Source organism: Ostrea edulis, chromosome 9 (assembly GCF_947568905.1).
Source record: "Ostrea edulis chromosome 9, xbOstEdul1.1, whole genome shotgun sequence".
NCBI classification, from domain to species: domain Eukaryota; kingdom Metazoa; phylum Mollusca; class Bivalvia; order Ostreida; family Ostreidae; genus Ostrea; species Ostrea edulis.
Window position 1 is genome coordinate 55,143,537 of NC_079172.1, and position 22,463 is coordinate 55,165,999.

At 36.1% G+C, this 22,463-nt stretch overlaps 2 protein-coding genes across 3 annotated transcripts in view; one reads left to right on the forward strand and one right to left on the reverse strand.

Annotated features, from left to right (window-relative positions):
- LOC125658080 (uncharacterized) overlaps positions 1-6,414 on the forward strand; it is a 72,128-nt gene extending 65,714 nt beyond the window's left edge. For both annotated transcript variants that reach the window (XM_048889167.2, XM_056149655.1), the window contains one exon: positions 3,289-6,414. In XM_048889167.2, the coding sequence (XP_048745124.2) occupies positions 3,289-3,488 (200 nt within the window). In that variant the 3' untranslated portion in view covers positions 3,489-6,414. The remainder of the gene's footprint in view (positions 1-3,288) is intronic.
- LOC125658095 (uncharacterized) overlaps positions 4,778-22,463 on the reverse strand; it is a 23,096-nt gene continuing 5,410 nt past the window's right edge. Inside the window, exons 3-7 of the mRNA XM_056150790.1 lie at positions 18,296-18,396; positions 15,068-15,179; positions 14,486-14,651; positions 10,930-11,127; positions 4,778-6,791 (exon numbers count right to left, since the gene is read on the reverse strand). Coding sequence (XP_056006765.1) covers positions 6,559-6,791; positions 10,930-11,127; positions 14,486-14,651; positions 15,068-15,179; positions 18,296-18,396 — 810 coding nt within the window. The 3' untranslated portion in view covers positions 4,778-6,558. The remainder of the gene's footprint in view (positions 6,792-10,929; positions 11,128-14,485; positions 14,652-15,067; positions 15,180-18,295; positions 18,397-22,463) is intronic.

Genomic DNA, 22,463 nt, shown 5'->3' on the forward strand with positions numbered 1-22,463 from the left:
CACCACATGTCACACACACAGACTCACCACACGTCACTCACACAGACTCACCACACGTCACACAGACTCACCACACGTCACACACAAACTCACCCACACTTCACTCACAGACTCATCACACGTCGCACAGACTCACCACATGTCACACACACAGACTCACCACACGTCACTCACACAGACTCACCACACGTCACACACAGACTCACCACACTTCACACACACAGCCTCACCACACGTCACTCACAGACTCAACCACACGTCACTCACAGACTCACCACACGTCCCTCACAGACTCAACCACACTTCACACACACAGACTCACCACATGTCACTCACAGACTCACCACACGTCACACACACTCAACCACATATCACACACACAGACTCACCACACGTCACTCACAGACTCACCACACGTCACACACACAGACTCAACCACACTTCTCACACACAGACTCACCACACTACACACACAGACTCACCACACTACACACACACAGACTCACCACACGTCACACACAAACTCAACCACACATCTCACACACAGACTCACCACACATCACACACAGACTCACCACACGTCACACACAGACTCAACCACACATCTCACACACAGACTCAACCACACATCACACACACAGACTCACCACACTACACACACAGGCTCACCACACTACACACACACAGACTCACCACACGTCACACACACAGACTCACCACACTACACACACAGACTCACCACACTACATACACACAGACTCACCACACTACACACACACAGACTCACCACACTTCACACACACAGACTCAACCACACATCACACACAGACTCACCACACTACACACACACAGACTCACCACACTACACACACACAGACTCACCACACGTCACACACACAGACTCACCACATGTCACACACACAGACTCACCACACGTCACTCACAGACTCACCACACTACACACACACAGACTCACCACACTACACACACACACAGACTCACCACACGTCACACACACAGACTCACCACACGTCACTCACAGACTCACCACACGTCACACACACAGACTCAACCACACGTCACACACACAGACTCACCACACTTCACACACACAGACTCATCACACGTCACACACAGACTCACCACACGTCACACACACAGAATCACCACACTACACACACAGACTCACCACACTACACACACACACAGACTCACCACACTACACACACACACAGACTCACCACACGTCACACACACAGACTCACCACACATCACTCACAGACTCACCACACTACACACACACAGACTCACCACACTACACACACACAGACTCACCACACGTCACTCACAGACTCACCACACGTCACACACACAGACTCAACCACACTACACACACAGACTCACCACACTACACACACACAGACTCAACCACAGATCACACACAGACTCACCACACGTCACTCATAGACTCACCATACGTCACACACAGACTAACCACATGTCACACACGCAGACTCAACCACACTTCACACACACACAGACTCACCACACATCACTCACAGACTCACCACATGTCACACACAGACTCACCACACTTCACTCACACAGACTCACCACACTTCATACACACAGACTCGCCACACATCACTCACAGACTCACCACACTTCACACACAGACTCACCACACGTCACCCACACAGACTCACCACACTTCAATCACACAGACTCACCACACTACACACACACAGACTCACCACACTTCACTCACAAAGACTCACCACACTAAACACGCAGACTCACCACACTTCACACCTAGACTCGCCACACTACACACACGCAGACTCACCACACTTCACAGCTAGACTCGCCACACTACACACACGCAGACTCACCACACTTCACACCTAGACTCGCCACACTACACACACACAGACTCACCACACTTCACTCACAAAGACTCACCACACTAAACACGCAGACTCACCACACTTCACACCTAGACTCGCCACACTACACACACGCAGACTCACCACACTTCACAGCTAGACTCGCCACACTTCACACACACAGACTCACCACATGTCACACAGACTCACCACACTACACACACAGACTCACCACACCGCACACAGACTCACCACACTTCACACACACAGACTCACCACACTTCACACACACAGACTCACCACACTTCACACACACAGACTCACCACACTACACACACAGACTCACCACACTACACACACAGACTCACCACACTTCACACACACAGACTCACCACACTACACACACAGACTCACCACACGTCACACAGACTCACCACACTTCACACACACAGACTCACCACACTTCACATACACAGACTCACCACACTTCACATACACAGACTCACCACATTTCACACACACAGACTCACCACTCACTCAGCACACTTTACACACAGACTCACCATGGGATGAAAATGATCTCCATGAATTTTGGAGTTTAAGTTCAAGGAAATTGACACTAATCTAGGACAACGGTTTCACCCTGAGCATATCAAATCTTTCACAGTTTTTATGCTTAAGTGATTTGCCAGACTGATGGAAGGTCTGGACAAAATGTTTTGATTCCGGGGGAATAAAAAAGAAACCATGAACAATTTTAAATGTTTAATACACGTTGTTCTCCATTAGATAATGAATACATGTACTAAACTGTTTGATACTGTTCATGTATATAAGCATTTCTTCAATTGATAGTATACTCATGAAATAAAGATGCTTTTTTATGCCCCCGTAATGGGAAGATTTAGGGGCATTATTGCCGCATATAGTTTTTGGTGTGTCTGTCCTTCAAACTTTAGCCATAACTTTTGACTGGATGGTGATAGGGCTTTCATATTTCACATGTGTATTCCTTGTCACAAAACCTTTCTTTTGGTACCAAAAGTTGTGACTTTAATCTTGGGGTTTCACCTACTTTTGAAAAACTTTAACCTCAGTCATAACTAAATTTTGAATGGTTCAATGTTTCTCAAAAACATCTTGTTGTGTTGAAATTTTGTTTAATATTATGTAATATGTGTTAATTCTTTGACACACACTGCACAGTCTGACAATTTTTGAAATTTTGAAAGACAACAGAAAATACATATAAATGAAAATATGCTTCACAGATACATGTATTGCTGAATGTATACTATATCCAGACTAGGGTCTGTTGTAAATGTTTTATTGCATGTATAGCAGCACATAATTCCCATTGAAAATTTAAATATAGTTAGTGATGTGATTTATTGATTTACAGGAACAGATGTCAAGTTTGATTTGCCTAAAATTCCGCTGGACCAATCAAATCAATTGAGAGAGACGTTGAACAACAGAACTCAGCAGGCAGCAGCTATTCCATTTAATTCAGGAAAAGTTTATGGACCTTTAAACATTGATCAAATGTCGGATGATCTCAAAAATCAAACAGATTATGATGAGGTGGAGAAGACTACTTAGAAGATGGAACAAAGGGAAGATATAGAATAAAAGGATTCAAATGGCTTCAGTCTATATTGTTTTGCTGGTTTTGTACATTTATAATATGGTCATGGAGAAAATTGTGTTGTACTGTGTACCCTTTGTTTGTCTGATCATTGTACTGGTACCTTTTCTGTACCCGTGGTTCAGGTCTTTTTATTGTTCACTGCATTCTGGCCAAAGGTGTGTCCACAATAAATACCAATTTTTTGTCACCACGAGATTTACATGTATTTCATCAAATTTTGTAATGTCTGCATGTTCAATTATATAATGCAGATATTTTATATAAGAGTCTCTCTCTGACAAAGTCAGCGGTACAGGGACCAATGATAGTCAAGGGGCTGTTACTAGATCAGCAGTTTTAAGATTCTCGTTGTGTATATAATGTTAAGTATAAGCAAGCAGCAGATTTTCTTAGCCTTAAAATTTTGATGTACATGTACTTATTTATTGAGCCACATCCGAAATCCTAAAGGGTGAACATTGAGAGGAAAAACTGGTGTTAATCCAGAGCTACATGTAGTCCAAGCATTTAACAGCACTTGTCATTTCAGTTCAAAGTTGTTAAGGTTAGTACTTGATCAAAGGGTTTAATCGTGTGTCAGCTTATCGAATGTTCATGTGGCTATTAACAAGGTCATGACAGGTTTTCATGTGCCTTAGCCTTGTATATTTAACGTTCAGTTGTGTAGTAATCATTTGTGTTCAATCTGCAGGAAATGACATCACCGACACGAGACTTTGATGGGATAATCATCAAACAACAGACGTTATCTGTTTTCATAAAGTATTTTTTCATATGGAGTACATTTAGTGTTAGAAATTTCTGCTGTCTATGTGTCCATCAAGCATCTACAACTTCTCTCCGAGGTCATTGGACTTGGGAGTTTTGAGTAAATTTAATTGGGATTAAAATGTATGCTAGATACAGGATGAGTACCGATAAAATTAGCCACCAAAAGAAACATGGTAAATTATTTAAGGAATGAAGCTAATTTTTTTTGCCTATGATAAAACTTTGGGCAGTTTACTCTTTATAAAGAGTTAACACTTTATAAAGAATTTATACATTTACCTTATTTAAGGAATGAAGCTTAATTTTTACCCATGTTGTACGATAAATCTTAACTGGGCAGTTTATGCTGAACATAAACAGTTAAAGAGCATTGTAAAAAATAGCATAATCTGACCCAGGTTAAGTTGCATCATTTAAAATAGGTAAACATTAGCTTCATTCCATTTAGTTCAATGCATAAAGACAAAAATACAAATCTTAGTTTATTAAAATATGAGTAAACATTAATATATACAAATCACATGCACCAGACAAGCATTCACTTAGCAACTACTGATGAAGAGTCATTTAACAGAGCATGTATTATATTTTTTCAAATTTGAAAACGTAGCATTTGCAAAGAATTTTGATCACAGAAAATGTAATGATTACGACACGAGACTTTTAAGTCGATCCGACAAGATGTACAGAAAAATGTTGATTGCAATACACAGGTCAATGTGACGGGACATATCGTAAAATATGGCATGTCTTATGCTTTCAGAGATGGATCAGGAACTTTCCCCTTGGTGAAAAATATATTTTACATCTTCATTATGAAAATCTTATTCTTGGGCTTACATCCCAAGTTTTTTTCTCTCTCAACTTGACGGAAAAGGCCGCGTGATGTTCCCATTCGTTATACAATACAAACTAAATTTTGTGCTCAGCCAATCAAATTGCATGTTACAAGTAAAATTGAATTATATGCATTTGGCTCAAACTTCCACCAGAGTTCGTTTGCTCACAAACCAAACTCTTCCAGTTAGGCATTATGGGATAGGGGTTTCCTAGGAACTACGAAACCACACAGCAAAATGACGCGAAAACATAATGTCAAACAAACATTTCAAATCAAGAACTAAAACATCAAGTTCATTACTTTACACTATAATTTGAACAGAGTCTCCCTAATTTTTAGTGATCTTTTGATCATTTTATGTTTAAAATAAAATCCATACTTTTACATTAATGCTTTTGATATTAATATTTTCAAGCTTCAACTACAAACTACTTCTTTAGTGTTATTTGCCTGCGTGAGAATCGCGGACTCAATATACAAATCTGTTTCTGTACTGCGTCAGCTGGGAGAGGTCTATACCTAGATGAAGCCTCAGCGGGGAGTTTGGAATTTAGTTTGACTAAAATCAAAAACTGGAATTTATTTTAAACAAATGATGTTGTACACGAGATTAAAGTTTTGTGATGATCGTGGCAAGTGCTGTGATATTTTATATTCAGAACTATTTGAATTAGAGATTTTTATTGCCTATTGTGAACTTATATGTTTTCGTAAATATATTTTGATATGTGTACTTAATAACTTTCTTTAGTAACAGTTTACACATTTTGAATAATATTTCAGCTTGGAAATTTGCCTGTGAATTTCATAATATTGTTATTTTCTATTGAAGGAATTTTGACAAAATTAATCAAAAGCTATTATTTTTTCACCCTATCTGACTGATATACCGGGTAAAATCTTGTCGCATTTTACTATCCACCCTCCCCCCAAAACAAGGAAAACATTGAACCCTGCCCCACTTTTAATCTATTACATAAAAGTACATCCCTGTCCCATTAAAAAAAATTCACGTTTCCATTTTAGAGTTTTATGCCTATTATTACTAACCTCTTAAAATGGGCCAGTGAGATGTGATGGTGTTCCAGAATACATTACAATGTTAAAGTTGTGTTCTTTGAAAGAGAGTTAATGTTTTTATTGTGTGTTGAGTATATGGGTATTTACGTATTGGTAATACTATCATGATGTTTTTGTAAATCTAATGCACTTAACATTAAGGAAAAGAAATTTCTGTACAAAAAATACAGCAATGTTTTACAAAATCTTGTTTGCTTATTTACAAAGAAATTAGTTTTAAAACTGTCTCGAAAAAAGAAATGCTAGTAAATGGCACAGATGTATGCGAAAATGAGACGTTCTGTTGAATGCTACAGAATGAGATTCCTCAATGATGCCGACCAGCTTGACTAGTATCCTGTGTATGTGTAGCTTTGGGGTGAAGTTTGGTAGTGACCTCTATCCTGATGTTGACTAGAAGGTACAGGGTTGTACTGCGAAGTAGGGTATCGAAATTTACCAGGCGGCCCTGAACCAGATCGCTGTCTCTGTTCTTGTTGCACAATGGGTAAACTTCCATCTTTTGCCATTTTTTTCAAGGCAGTGAAATGCATTCTGGTCATAACTTGTAAATCTTCCAACACTGTAAAATTAAATACTCTAGATTAGAATAATGAATTGGTGAAGACAAACGTGGTTGATGCATTTTTTTTTTAGCTCACCTGAGCTAAAAGCTCGAGTGAGCTTTTCTGATCACTTGTTCGTCGTCTGTCAGTCCATCTGTCTGTAAACCTTTTACAATTTCGACTTCTTCTTCAGAACCACTGGGCTAATTATAACCAAACTTGGCCAAAAGCATCCTTGGGTGAAGGGCTCTCAAGTTTGTTCAAATGAAGGGACATGCCCCCTTCAAAGGAGAGATAATCACAAAAATAGGGTGCTAAAAAAATCTTCTCAAGAACCACTGGGACAGAAGAGCTGAAATTTACATGAAAGCTTCCTGACATACTGCAGATTCAAGTTTGTTAAAATCATGGCCCCCGGGGGTAGGATGGGGCCACAATATGGGATGAAAGTTTTACATACAAATATAAAGGGAAAATCTTTAAAAATCATCTTCTCAAGAACCACTAAGCCAGAAATAGTCTAGTCAATCTAGCTCAAAAATGAGCAAAACCTCAAAGTAATTGCAACAGAAATGAAATTTTGATTATTCATGCAAGAAAACACATGCAAACAACATATTAAAAATCGGCTTTTGTATTTCCATGGGAAAATTGGAATTTTGGAGTAAAAGGATGTGTTTTTTTATGAAAATCGCTAAAAACTGGAAATTGAAGAAAATGTCCATTTTATATAACACAGTAAAAATAAGTTTCATATCTCAAATTTCAACCTGGAAATGTTCGATTAATTTTTTTTACAGCAGAATATATTCTTTCCTTGACTGTAATTTTTGGGTAAAATCTTGCTTTTTTTAATATAATTGTTAAAGGTTGAAATTTTAAGAAGAAAACCCACATTTTGTCATACATTTGAGTCTACCAATAAAAAATTGAAGTTAGGATTTATTTTAAAAACTGCTCAACAAGTAAGATATATAGATTATTGGCAATATATATATGAAAAATACCATTTTAGGTAGGAAAACCTACCTTTTTCTAAAACAAAAATAGTGAAAAACTGGAAATGATAGGAAATGACTGTTTTATAGAAGAGATGACAGTGATCTTATAAATTTAAGAATAAAACGTCCAAATCCACAACTAAACTTTTCTGCACCAAAATTTATTTTCCCTTGCCAAATTTTGGGCTAAAATCTTCATTTTCCAACAAAAATCGTTAAAAACTGGATTTTGGAAGAAAATACTTTATATTTTCCTGTCCATTAGGCATATATGAGTTACCACATGAAGATTTATACATTAAAATAAACTGTTAACACAAAACAAGTGGCCCTTCAAAAATGGTCTGTAAAAGATGACCTACATTTTTGCAGTTACTTCCCTTACATCGGAAGTTGGCGGCGTACTTACCATTCCGGTCCTATGTTTCACATAAATACATGTAGTATTTTAAAACAAACGGTGTATAGTAAAGCTTACGTTACTAAATTCTTTATTAAGCTTAGTTTTAAAAGTTTGTACTACATCTATGACGAACAAGGTTCAGTTTCTTCGATTTTATAAAGAAACCCCTTCACCATCAACTTGTTTGTCAGTAGCCTGCCTCCATTTAAAAACTAATCATATACAGAATTTTTTCGCGATTTGTCTACATTTTGACTATACAGGACACGTTCCGATGCCAAACATTCTTGACGTTGTGTCGCATCCTGTGAATGCATGTAGAAAGGGCAAGGAATGACAAACTTTGTTTCCTAAAAAGATGTCTGGTTTTAACGATATTCTTCACTTAGGGGCAAGATCAAAAATTCAATGTCTCACAAAAAACTAAGTTCACATAGTTTTCACCAAGGGGCCCCCCCTTTAAAACTTAATATGACAAATGTTGAAACTAATCAAATAACAAGAAAAGAAACGTACGATTATAAATAACACTCTGTATACCTTTTCTACTGTTTATTCACAAATGAAAGTGTACATTAAATCTATTAAATGTTCATTAATATGTTTTAAATATTATGTGGTATTCAACAGTCGCTTGTCTTTTTCCTTTTTCCACTAAAGTGTGATCGATGTTGGATGACAGAAACTTGCGGGAGTTTTTAATCCCCTCCCCCTAACTAATTGAATTAAAATTTTTATCCGACGTTGATTTCGTCCCTTAGGGCAGTTATGTTTATTTCAGAGTTCGTTGCTATTTCTGTGCTTTATATATAGACATTTCAAACACAATGTGCATTTTGTATGATCCTCTAAAATTTACGATAAATAACTGTATCCCATTTCCATTCTCAATGATTGTGTGCCAGCGTGGCGAGAATTCCATCGTCATTGAAAACAAGTTTTATCTTGAATAGATGGCTGGGCAGTCTAGCGCGCTGTTTGCATGCTGCTAGGAGATGTGGTTCCGCAGGTCGTGAGCCCAAGACTAATTAGAAAGAGTAACTACTCGATTTTACATCAAATCATGATACTATGCGCAAGTGTTTACTTACATTGATTTTTATTATTTATATTATCAATGTTTTATTATCATTATTATTACCCATGAATGACTTCCCAAACCTGAATTTGAAATAGAAAAGCAAAAATACTTTACTTACTTAGTTTTATAAAAGTTTTTAATACAAAACGCTTGCTCAAATGATGAAGATACAAAATAACTGAAACTTTTAACCCGAATAGCTTTCCATACTTTCTTTTTTAACAACCGTAATTCCCCCTTGTAAATTGACACTTAATTCTTTAAGATTTCATTTATAATTGATTATTCATAACTTCTAAAGTAAATATTGTGTTTTATAATAAAAATTAATTCAGTAGAGGGTCAAACAAAATATTTTGAAGCTTTATTCGCGAAAGTTCCCCAGGAATGGAAGTCGGCAAAGAATATGAGATGCTGAGCAATATTGTATGTATATAGAAGGTCTTAAAATCACCTTTTTAATACAACTGTTAAGCTTTTTAATCGCGTTTTTTATTACATGCACTTTAGATCGTCGTGTATAACTTTATTCCGATGACTGTCACAGTTAAGTTACTCCCCTTTACGTGTACGGCGTGCCGTAAACACCACAAAATATCGATGGTTTACTAAAACATTGTCCAATTTTTTGTATGTTGTTAATCACGCTTTTGTTTATTAAATTCCGTCGAGTTTGTTTCTGTTGCAATTACTTTGAGGGGATTTGCTAGATTGACTAGACTAAAAAGCTGAAATTTACATGAAAGCTTCCTGACATACTTCAGATTCAGGTTTGTTAAAATCATGGCCCCCAGGGGTAAGATGAGGCCACAATAGGAGACCAAAGTTTTACATAACAAATATATAGGAAAAACTTTTTCTTCTCAAGAACCACTGACCTAGAAAAGCTGAGATTTACATGAAAGCTTCCTGACATAGTGCAGATTCAAGTTTGTTAAAATCATGGCCCCTGGGTATAGGATGGGACCACAATATGGGATGAAAGTTTTACGTACAAATATATAGGGAAAATCTTTAAAAATCGTCTTCTCAAGAACCAGACCTAGAAAAGCTGAGATTTACATGAAAGCTTCCTGACATAGTGCAGATTCAAGTTTGTTAAACTCGTGACCCCTGGGGCTAGGATGGGGCCACAATAGGGGATCAAAGTTTTACATACTACATGTAATAAATAGAAGAAAAAAATCTTCTTAAGAACCATTGGGCCAAAGAAGTTTCACATTTTCACGAAAGCTTCCTGACATAGTGCAGATTCAAGTCTGTAAAAATCATGGTCCCTAGGGGTAAGATGGGCAACACTAGGGAATCAAAATTTTACATACAAATATATAGGGAAAATCATTAAAAATCTTCTTCTGAAGAATCACTGGGCCAGAAAAGTTTACATTTACATGAAAGCTTCCTGACATAGTGCAGATTCAAGTTTGTAAAAATCTTGGCCCCTGGGAGTAGGTTGGGGCCACAATAGGGATCAAAGTTTTACATGGGAATATATAGGAAAAATCTTCAAATATGAGCCAAGGTGACTCAGGTGAGTGATGTGGCCCATGGGCCTCTTGTTTTTTGTATCTCCCAACATGAAAAAGTACAAGTGTAACATTTATACATGGATCTTTTGTTTGACGTGTACCACTGATTTACCAATGATTGCTGTAAAAAGGTTACATTACCACATCCTGTATAAGGTCTGTCATCTGACGTATTAAGGAAAATTTTCTTCAGTGTTTGTATCATGGCTGCAGTCTCTAGTATTAGTTCTGAGGGAGGTAATGTGGAGAAATACTCCATATCCAACTGGAAGGGGTTCTGTGGGGCAGGGTAGGTGTTCAGCTTGACCAGCTCAGCAACAATGTCGTACAGTGTCACATCTGTAGAAAACAGTCCTCATTATTTCCTTAACAGCAGGAGAGTAAGACTACAAATGTCCATAATGACCATTAAGGAGGCTTGATACACTGCATACCACAAACACAGGTTTTTTTGTTGTTTTTTTTTAGCAATTTGGGTGGTCTGCCTTCATGTTTTCTAGTGGTTTCTAGTTCTATTTTGGAAAATCTGAATTTTCAAACATCTTTCCTTGAAAACCTTCATGAATATCCTATCTTTAGTTTGTTTACAAAGAATTTTAACTCAGATGCACTATTTTAGGTTATGTGAGGCTATATAATGTTTGAAGAGTGTCTGTTCAGGCATACTACCCGCTAAAGCATGTTACATAGTTGTACTGATACCCACAGGGTGTTCATATCGAAATTCTACTCTTCAAGACCTTTGCCATTCTAAAACTTGTTTGGTCTCTGGAGATTTTTAAGATTTACTGAATTTTTAAAAGATTTGTTATGCATCTGTTTGCCTAAGTGAGGTAACACTTCATGCACATGCAGGCAACCCACTATGGAGCGCCAAATTAACATAAACTTATTGCTCTCATCAAATGAATTAATGCGCACTTCAATTCAATTATTGCTCTCATCAATTGAATTAATGCGTGCATCAATTAAATTAATGAGAGCAATAATTGATTTAATGCACGCATTAATTCAATTAATGCTCTCTTCAATTCAATTGATGAGAGCATTAATTTCATAGAAATATTGCTCGCAATAATTAATTTAGAGCTCAGTATAAATAATTTGATGATCTCTTTAATTCAATTGAAGATATTTTTAATTATTTACAATGCTTCTGTACATGGAATTAATGTGCGCATCAATTCTTTTAAAGAGAGCAACAATTCAATTAAAGAGATCATTAATTCAATTGTGGATATGTTAAATTTAAGATATCTTTAATTATATAGTTGCTCTCTCTAAAAGAATTATTGCTCTCTTCAAATGAATTAAAGATATCATTAATTCAATTGAAGAGAGCAATAATTGAATTAATGCACGCATTAAATCAATTATCGCTCTCATCAAATGAATTAATGCGCGCATCAATTCAATTATTGCTCTCATCAATTGATTTAATGCTCTCTTCAATTGAATTGTAGCGCGCATTAATTCAGTTGTTGATATCATTAATTCATTAATATTTTGAAGAGTTCATTAATTCAATTAAAGCGCGCATCAATTTAGCTGAAGAATTAATGCTATCATCAATTCAATTAATGCACGCAATAATTCAGAATTGAAGATATCATTAATTATTTGAAGAGATCTTTAATTCAATTGTTGCGCGCATCAAATGAATTGATGATATCTTCAAATAATTGAAGATATCTTCAATTATTTGAGTTTATGTTAATTTGGCGTTCCATAACCCACATGTTATTTTAAGGGTGATGGAACTAATTCCTTTTTGCACTAGAGATTTCTCTCAAACTTTGATATATGATAAAGTGAATGTTGTTGAGTTACATATACTTGCCTATAAGTCGGTTGTATAATTCTTAGGTTATTTTGGAGGGAATTGCCATTGACCCATTTATAAGTCGGTCCAACTTTTTTCAAGAATCGGTTGACAATTTCAAATCAATTGCTCTAATGTTTACCTGTGTTTCATATAATATTTTGAGAAATGCGCCGATATTTGATATTTTTCCCCCAACAAATCAATTTCATATCAATACTCTTGTGTCATTATTTATCCATGTTCCAATAATGTTTTGGGATATGACATCGATATTTCACTTTTTATTCTCTATAAATTAAACAGTTACTATTTTGTTTACTTCGTCCATGCTTTTGTAGTTTAGAAAATACTAGGCTATACATTACGCCATCCAGAAAAATACTAATCTTCTTAGGACAGTCCTATAAGTCGGACATAGAGTTTTGTACCAAAATTTAACTCCTAAAAATCCGACTTACAGTAGAGTTTATACGGTACTATTCCAATATTTATGTCTTCAATATCTTTACCAATTAAAATGATAGCCAATTCCTCATGAATGGGAACAATGTTTGTATGAATCTTGATAAATATAGTATGACTATTTTAATGGCTGGGAATATTCCGACAGAAATGAACGTATAATGTAAAAGATAAAAATTAGATTTCAGTTTTGAAAATACACGTACATGAGGGTGTGAACAGCAACACTGGCATATAGCGTCACAGGTCATGCCCTCGTGTATTTTGAAAATTTTTAATTTATTTCTTAGATATATACATGTACATTTCCAAAGATTTTGCCTTTGATATCTTTACAAATTGTAATTATAGCCATTTCCTAATGAGCATGCTGCAGTTGTAAACAATTTGCTTAATTACATTTTACTACAATTAAGATAAAAGTCCATAATGCAAACCAAAATGTATTTAAATACACGTATGTCCAATAACTTGCCAACTACCAGACTCTTAGTACAAATGCAGAGCTCAAAATTCAAATGAAGCTAGTTGTCCTTAAAGAGCATGATTGTTTAAAGTAAATAAATAACTTTCTTATATGATCAAATAATTCTGTGTTTTCCGATTGGCTGAGATCCATGAACAACCTAGGAAAAATAGAAAGTAATGTTCACCTGTATGTGCCTTCGAGGTGAATATAACATTTGATTTCTCAAACATTGGGCTAAAAATAAATTGGAAATTGATACCACTGATATTTTTCGCTCAATGAAAACTTGCTTTTCTCCTCACTTTCAACAATCTTGCAATATAATTGTAAGAAAGGGTGACTTCTATCATAAACTCTAGTAAGAATTGTTCAATTGCAGTACCATCAAACCCGATCTAAAGATCATCGAATTATTGAATTGCAGTACATGTACATAGTGTATAATTACCATCAAACCCGATCTGATTAGGTATCATTTGGTGTAAGGTTCTAGTAGCTGGTTTTGATATTTAGAATTAATTGTCATATCATAGACATACTTGTAAACTTTCTTTCTTTTTTGAATTTCCTTCTTTATAAACTGTCTTACTGTTATGCCCTCTGGGCCCAAAATTGGAATAAACTTATCTCATACACAAAAGCTTACATCTCTATATCACTTTCAACAAGGTCTTGCAAAGTATGTGGCCGGCCAGGTATCGTTTTGTAGGCTCCAGTAGCCCATTTTGTTGTTTTGAATTATTCAATCAAATAAAACAATTATTGGTATTCTCTCGGTCAATATGATGCTTTAGCTACCCTCAAAATACAATAATCACCTCATCCTCCGAGCTCAGTGAATGTTACACTTCTCTGGTGTAGCTAAAGCATACTATTTGCTTCAAAAATGTCAATACATGTAGTTGTATATTATTCCACAGAATGTAAGCATTTAGTCTTACTGCAGTCTTTCCACGAGGCTATGGTTTTAAGGCGGAGAGGACTATCTTTCTCCGACTCGGAGTCGCCCATCAGTTTGATTAGCCTCTGATGGTTAGAGCGAATCCATACATACGGACAGCTGTATCTAGCATAGCCTGCTATCAGGAACAAGGTGGAGGCCTCATCCTTCCATAAAATAAACTGGATATTAATTTCTTATCTCTTGCTAACGCAAAGACTTTCTCAAAAATTTCATCAAATTGTAAACATGTACTTCAAGATATACATTTTAAAATAAAATTAGTATTGATACTTTGCTTTACCTTGCCTTGTGGGGATCACAGACAGAAATTTAAAATGGCAAGATAGAGTGGATGCGTTTCACACTGAGTATAATGGAGAAACATAGCTGATTTACTGATGGGAAATAAGTAAGCAACAGAAACAAAGAGCTACAAAAAATGAAAATCCTCCATAATTTGTAAGCTAGTGAAAATATTAGTTATCCTCATCCCATCTACAAGGGTGGGGGGGGGGGGGGGGGGAGACTACATTTAAAATAATGGTGTCACCAATTTGAAAAATAGAAAATTGTAATTTACCCCTGGTTGCGTCTCTGAATCACTTGGTGAAGCAGGAGGTAAACCAACCCCTTTAGGGACTGCTGCTGTGGTCAAGGTCATTTGTGACCTCAAGGATATTAGTAGTGACCTCCTGGAAAAAAATGGGAAAATGAAGGAAAAAAGCAAGAAAACAAATGGTTGATAAAGTATATATATCCAGTCTTTGAACCTAAGTATTTTTAAGATAATGCTTGATAAAACATTCTTCACATGCTAGCTATGCTCAGTCTACGTTTCCCCTCTGGTGGTGAAGAGTAAATATAAACATACAGATGAACAGAATGAAATAAATGACGGTATCTTTAGACATTCAGATAAAATCCACAGAAATCCTGGCCTTTTGTTTTTTAAAAGAACAACTTTTGTGTAAAATATGAAGTCATGCCTTTTGGTGCTGAAATATTGTGTGTTAAAAGTGGTCTAGGGAAAAACTCCTGATTTGCTTGATAACCATAATGACATGGTTGTGAATCAGACTAATGACACACCACTTGTGAGAGAGCAACTTTTGTGTAATTCATCAAGATTCAGTCTTATGGATATGGACCTTATCCTTCATAGAATGACCTTAGTTTAATGTTACAACTTGTCACTGAACTCCTGGGAGTTGAACTTTTAACACGTTCAAAGACAAGAGGCCCACAGGCCTTATCAGTCACCTGAGTAGTAATGAAAAGTATCACTACTCCCACAGGCCTTATCGGTCACCTGAGTAGTAATGAAAAGTATCACTACTCCCACAGGCCTTATCGGTCACCTGAGTAGTAATGAAAAGTATCACTAGTCCCAAAGGCTATGAAATCTAGAAAAAATTTCCTGTTCTGAATGTCTAAGCTAAATTCTAATGTTCAGCAAACAGTATAAAATTTAAACAAGATGTGTTCTTAAAACTTCAATTTCCTCAAAAGTGCATACACTGATGAAAGGCTTTACATATAAATATCATATATGTATTAACATTAAAAGACATGATAAATTTGAACCCATCCTAGAGTCAAAACCCTGGGTTGTGAAATTCACCTTTTTTTTGTACATCCTTTTCTGCTATTCCTAAGTATGCATTTATATTTTATACAGTAACAGCAAATTTAAAGAAGTCCTTCAAATCGTTATTATAATTTTGACACCACCCTGAAACCAAACCCTTACCTCCTAGGATCATGGAATTTACAATTTTGGTAAAGGACTACCTACTCCTTTTAAATATCCATTTAGTATCAATAGCACTATAGATGTTATTTAAGTGTTTTACACATAAACATTATATCCTAAGTTTGCCCCTACCCCGGGGATCCTGACAGTTACAATTTTGGTAGAGGCCTTCCTGCTCTACAACACTATGCATTTAATTGCTCTCACAGATTTGCAGTTGTAGAGAAAAAGATTTTTGAAAATTGGTCAATTTTTGACAGTTTTTGCCCCGCCCCTAGGACCCCAGGGGAGCAGGAGTCCTGAAATTTACAATTCATGTCCTATTTGTCCTAAAGATGCTTCATACCAAATTTGAAAACAATAGGAATAGTAGTTATCAAGAAGTTGAAATTTTTCAATTGTTAACCCACGACAATGGACAACAACCATTGCAATAAGTCACCTGAGTTTACTAAAAAAAATATTGATAACTGTATATATCAAAGTAATTCCACTTTATAAAAAAAATTCAATACATATTGGTTTATTTTCACTAAATTTGCGTAGTTAATTCAATGAATTTATATATTCATTTATTTACTATACGCAGAGATTCATGTTCAATGTTCCAATTCATTTACTATATGTGGAGACTTCTAAGGTGTGTTAAGGAGTATGTCTTAAACCCCCTCTATTCAGCAATGAACTTGATCATTTATATAGTGCCTAGCATGTGATGCTTGTTTACAAATATAAAAGAAAAATCATTTCCTAGGCTAATCTATTAATTTGTAAAGTGAACATATCTGTTTATATCATGCTCATAATTCGAAATATAAGCTCTTTTTGTTTTTAATCTTAGCTTCTTTTTTTTATAGGACTATAGTGTATGGAGAAGGTTTTCTGGGACATATGTTATTTCAAACAAAGTGAGGATGTGAAGAGGCCCACATCGAAGTCCTACGCAATATATTAATTGATGCGTGCAGTGCATGATGAACATTCTTCCAAAATTAAACACCTCACTAAATGATATTGATTGAAGGTTGCAATTTATGACTTTGCTTTGAAGTCAGTACACATCATCTATGATAGAATGAAATATGTGTGAACTACCCCATTGTAATTTCAAAAAATATGAACTGACAAGAGTACCTCAAATAGAATAAAATACACCCGTGAAAATGCTTACATAGGGTGTTTTTTTTTAAGCCATAATTTGTAGAACTTTGCTTCAGGTAGTGTCAGTCATCATCAGGCTGTGACATACTTTCTTTGCATAATATGAATATTTACTAAAAAAAAAAGAAAAAAAAAAAAAAAGACAAAGTTCTCAATAACCTGTAATTTTCTTCAAAATTGAAGAAAATCAAAATCCTTGCCACATGCACATCTTCCTTACTCATACAAATACTCTGTAAAATAAGGAGGTCCTCACTTCAAAACTGTGGAAGGAAAAACAGACAAATTATGTACTCTCTATGTAATAATTCCTCAAAACTGACTATTTAAAAGTACTCGCTATGCAATATTTCCTGAAAAATAACTAAGTTCAACAACCTGCAATTTTCTTAAAAGTTGAAGAAAATCAAAATCCTTGTCACATGCACATCTTCCATACCCATAGAATCACTCTGTAAGATAAGAAGGTTCTCACTTGAAAATTGTGGGAGGAGTTCACTGAACAAATCATGTAATCTCTTTGCAATAATTTCTCAAAATGGACTAAGTTCAACAACCTGTAATTTTCTCAAAATTTGAAGAAAATCAAAATTCTTGCCACATGCACATCTTCAATATCCATACAAACACTCTGTAAAACAAGATAATCCTCACTTGAAAATTGTGGGAGGAGTTAGCCGGACAAATTATGTATCCTCCATATAACAATAATTTTCAAATAAAGGGGCACAACTCCTGCATGAGAGGTCAAAATGGATCAAAATTGCAACAAGATCTAGAGTAATCCACAAAGAAGCTACATAGCAAGTTAACATTAACATGGAGAGAGAACTTCCCAGTTTAAACTTTAAAGTAACTTTGAATAGTGTATGAAATCATGTAATTAAATCATACTTATCATAAGGGAGATTATTTGATGTCAAACTTCCACTTCTATTTGGATCTTTGAAAGTTGGTAAACCAGTGGACTCCAGGGTGTGGATGTAGTGTGATGACTGAAATGAATCATAAACATCAAAGCTGTGTAGTGGATGGTAGAAACGATTGTGCATAGTGGTTTGTGTTGAACTTTGGTTGAATAATACAGTGCGATCATCAAGTGGGGTATTGGTGTGTTTCATTAATTCTAAGAGGGATTCAAGACGATAAATAATTTGGGGTGTTCCCGTGTACCATAGTATGAAATTTGATTATTTTATGTTTTTGTCTTCTTTTGTGCAAAGTATCTCACCCAACTTCACGATAAAGATCATTTAGACTTACAAATTTTGTCGCACCTGTGACTATACCAGCTGCCTCTATGTTAATTTTTTCGAGTTTATCAGATAAGTCCTGTGATTAAATTATTTGAACATTATTACTGAAAAAAATTTAATTTTCTTTAAATAATCCTTATCGATAAATGTCAAGTGTAATAACTTTTCAAAACTGATAACATTATGATTTTGTCAATTTAACCAGTTTTTCTGTACTTTTTATTATGTTGTTTAACATACTAGTCTTATAATTGAATTTTTAGGTCACCTGAGTAAACTCAGGTGATCTATTGCAATTGGTTGTCGTCCATCGTCATTTAACAATTGAACATTTCTAACTTCTTGATAACTACCAGTCCAATTCTTTTCAAATTTAGTATGAAGCATCTTTGGGACATGGCGAATATAAATTGAAAATTTCAGGACTCCAGCACCCCTGGGGCCTTAGGGGCGGGACAAAAACTGTCCAAAATTGACCAATTTTCAAAACTCTTGTTCTCCAGAACCGCACATGTGTAAGAAAAACTAAATGCATGGTGATGTAGAGCAGGAAAGCCTCTACCAAAATTGTAAATTTCATGATCCCTGCGGTAGGGGTTCTGACCCCAGGGCGGGGCCAAACTTGGTATATAGTGTTTATGTGTAAAACACTTAAATTACATCTTCTTTTGTGCTATTGATACTAAATTGAAAGTAAATAGATATTTAGGAAGAACAGTTGCTCCTTCACTAAAATTGTAAATTTGATGATCCCAGGGGTAGGGGATTTGGTATCAGGGTGGGGCCAATATGGTCAGTTATTAAATGTGTGAAGAATAGACATTTTTAACTTCTTCTTGATAACTCTCATTCCAATTCTTTTCAAATTTGATATGAAACATATTTGGAACAAGGGGAACATAAATTGAAAATTTCAGGATTCCTGCACCTCTGGGGCCTTAGGAGCGGGACAAAAACTGCCCAAAATTGACCAATTTTCAAAAATCTTCTTCTCAAGAACTGCATAAATGTAAGAAAAACTAAGTGCATAGTGATGTAGAGCAGGAAAGCCTCTACCAAAACTGTAAATTTTATGATCCCCGGGGTAGGGGTTCTGACCCCAGGGCAGGGCCAAACTTGGTATATAGTATTTATGTGTAAAACACGTAAATAACATCTTCTTTAGTGCTATTGATACTAAATTGAAACTAAATAGATAGAGCAGGTAGTCTTTAACCAAAATTGTAAATTTGATGATCCGCAGAGTAGGGGCTCTGACCCCCAGGGTGGGCCAAACTTAGTATATAGTATTTATGTGTAGGTTTGCTGTTACTGTGTAAAATCTAAATGCATACTTAAGAATAGCAGAAAAGGATATACAACAAGAGGCCCATGGGCCACATCCCTCACCTGAGTCACCTTGGTCCATATCAGAAGATTTTCCATATCTATTTGCATGTAAAACCGTAGTCCCTATTATGGCCCCAAACCTACCCCTGGAGGCCATGGTTTCTGCAAACTTGAATCTACACCATGTCAGAAAGCTTTCATGTACTTGTGAACTTCTTTGGCCCAATGGTTCTTGAGAAGAAGATTTTTAAAGATTTTCCCTATATATTTGTATGTAAAACTTTGATCCCCTATTGTGGCCCATCCTACCCCCGGGGGCCATGATTTTAACAAACCTGAATCTGCACTATATCAGAAAGCTTTCATATAAATCTCAGCTTTTCTGGCTTAGTGGTTCTGGGAAGAAGATTTTTAAAGATTTTTCCTATAAATTTGTATGTAAAACTTTGAGGCCCCATCCAATCCCTGGGGTCCATGATTTTAACAAACTTGAATCTGCACTATATCAACAACAAAAAAAAAAAACCAAAAAAAAAAAACCCAAAAACTTTGACCCCCTATTGTGGTCTCATCCGATCCCCGGGGGCCATGATTTTAACAATTTAGAATCTGTACTATATCAGGAAGCTATCATATAAATCTCAGCTTTTCTGGCTCAGTGGTTTTTGGGAAGAAGATTTTTAAAGATTTTTCCTATATATTTGTATGTAAAACTTTGATCCCCTATTGTGGCCCCATCTGACCCCCGGGGGCCATGATTTTAACAATTTAGAATCTGCACTATATCAGGAAGCTTTCATATAAATTTCAGCTTTTCTGGCTCAGTGGTTCTTGAGAAGAAGATTTTTAAAGGTTTTTCCTATATATTTGTATGTAAAACTTTGATCCCCTATTGTGGCCCCATCCTACCCCAGGGGGCCATGATTTTAACAAACCTGAATCTGCACTATATCAGAAAGCTTTCATATAAATCTCAGCTTTTCTGGCTTAGTGGTTCTGGGAAGAAAATTTTTAAAGATTTTTCCTAAAAATTTGTATGTAAAACTTTGACCCCCTATTGTGGCCTCATCCGACCCCCGAGGGCCATGATCTTAACAATTTAGAATCTGCACTATATCAGGAAGCTTTCATATAAATCTCAGCTTTTCTGGCTCAGTGGTTCTTGAGAAGAAGATTTTTCCTATAAATTTGTATGTAAAACTTTGATGCCCCCCTTGAGGCCCCATCCAATCCCCGGGGTCCATGATTTTAACAAACTTGAATCTGCACTATATCAAAACAAACAAGAGGCCCATGGGCCACATCGCTCACCTGAGTCACTTTGGCCCATATCTGAAGACTTTCCATATATATTTGCATGTAAAACCTTAGTCCCTATTATGGCCCAAACTACCCTTTGCAAACTTGAATCTACACTATGTCAGAAAGCTTTCATGTAAATGTCAACTTCTTTGGCCCAATGGTTCTTGAGAAGAAGATTTTTAAAGCTTTTTCCTATATTTGTATGTAAAACTTTGACCCCCCCCCCACTTGTGGCCCCATCCTACCCCCCGGGGGCCATGATTTGAACAATCTTGAATCTTCACTATGTCAGAAAGTTTTCTTGTAAATATCAGCTTTTCTGACTCAGTGGTTATTGAGAAAAAGATTTTAACTATATATTTGTATGTAAAACTTTGATCCCCCTTGTGGCCTCATCCTACCCCCAGGGGCCATGATTTGAACAAACTTGAATCTGCACTATGTCAAAAAGTTTTCATGTAAAAATCAGCTTTTCTGGCTCAGTGGTTCTTGAGAAGAAGATTTTTCCTATATATTTGTATGTAAAACTTTGATCCCCTATTGTGGCCCCATCCAACCCCAGGAGCCCATGATTTGAACAAACTTGAATCTGCATTATGTCAGGAAGCTTTCATGTAAATCTCAGCTTTTCTGGCTTAGTGGTTCTTGAGAAGAAGATTTTTAAAGTTTTTCCCTATATATTTGTATGTAAAACTTTGATCCCCCCTTGTGGCCCCATCCTACCCCCGGGGGCCATGATTTGAACAAACTTGAATCTGCACTATGTCAGGAAGCTTTCATGTAAATCTCAGCTTTTCTGGCTTAGTGGTTCTTGAGAAGAAGATTTTTAAAGTTTTTCCCTATATATTTGTGTGCAAAACTTTGATTCCCCCTTGGGGCCCCATCCTATCCCCGGGGGCCATGATTTGAACAAACTTGAATCTGCACTATGTCAGAAAGTTTTCATGTAAAAATCAGCTTTTCTGGCTTAGTGGTTCTTGAGAAAAAGATTTTTCCTATATATTTGTATGTAAAACTTTGATCCCCTATTGTGGCCCCATCCAACCCCCAGGAGCCATGATTTGAACAAACTTGAATCTGCATTATGTCAGGAAGCTTTCATGTAAATCTCAGCTTTTCTGGCTTAGTGGTTCTTGAGAAGAAGATTTTTAAAGTTTTTCCCTATATATTTGTGT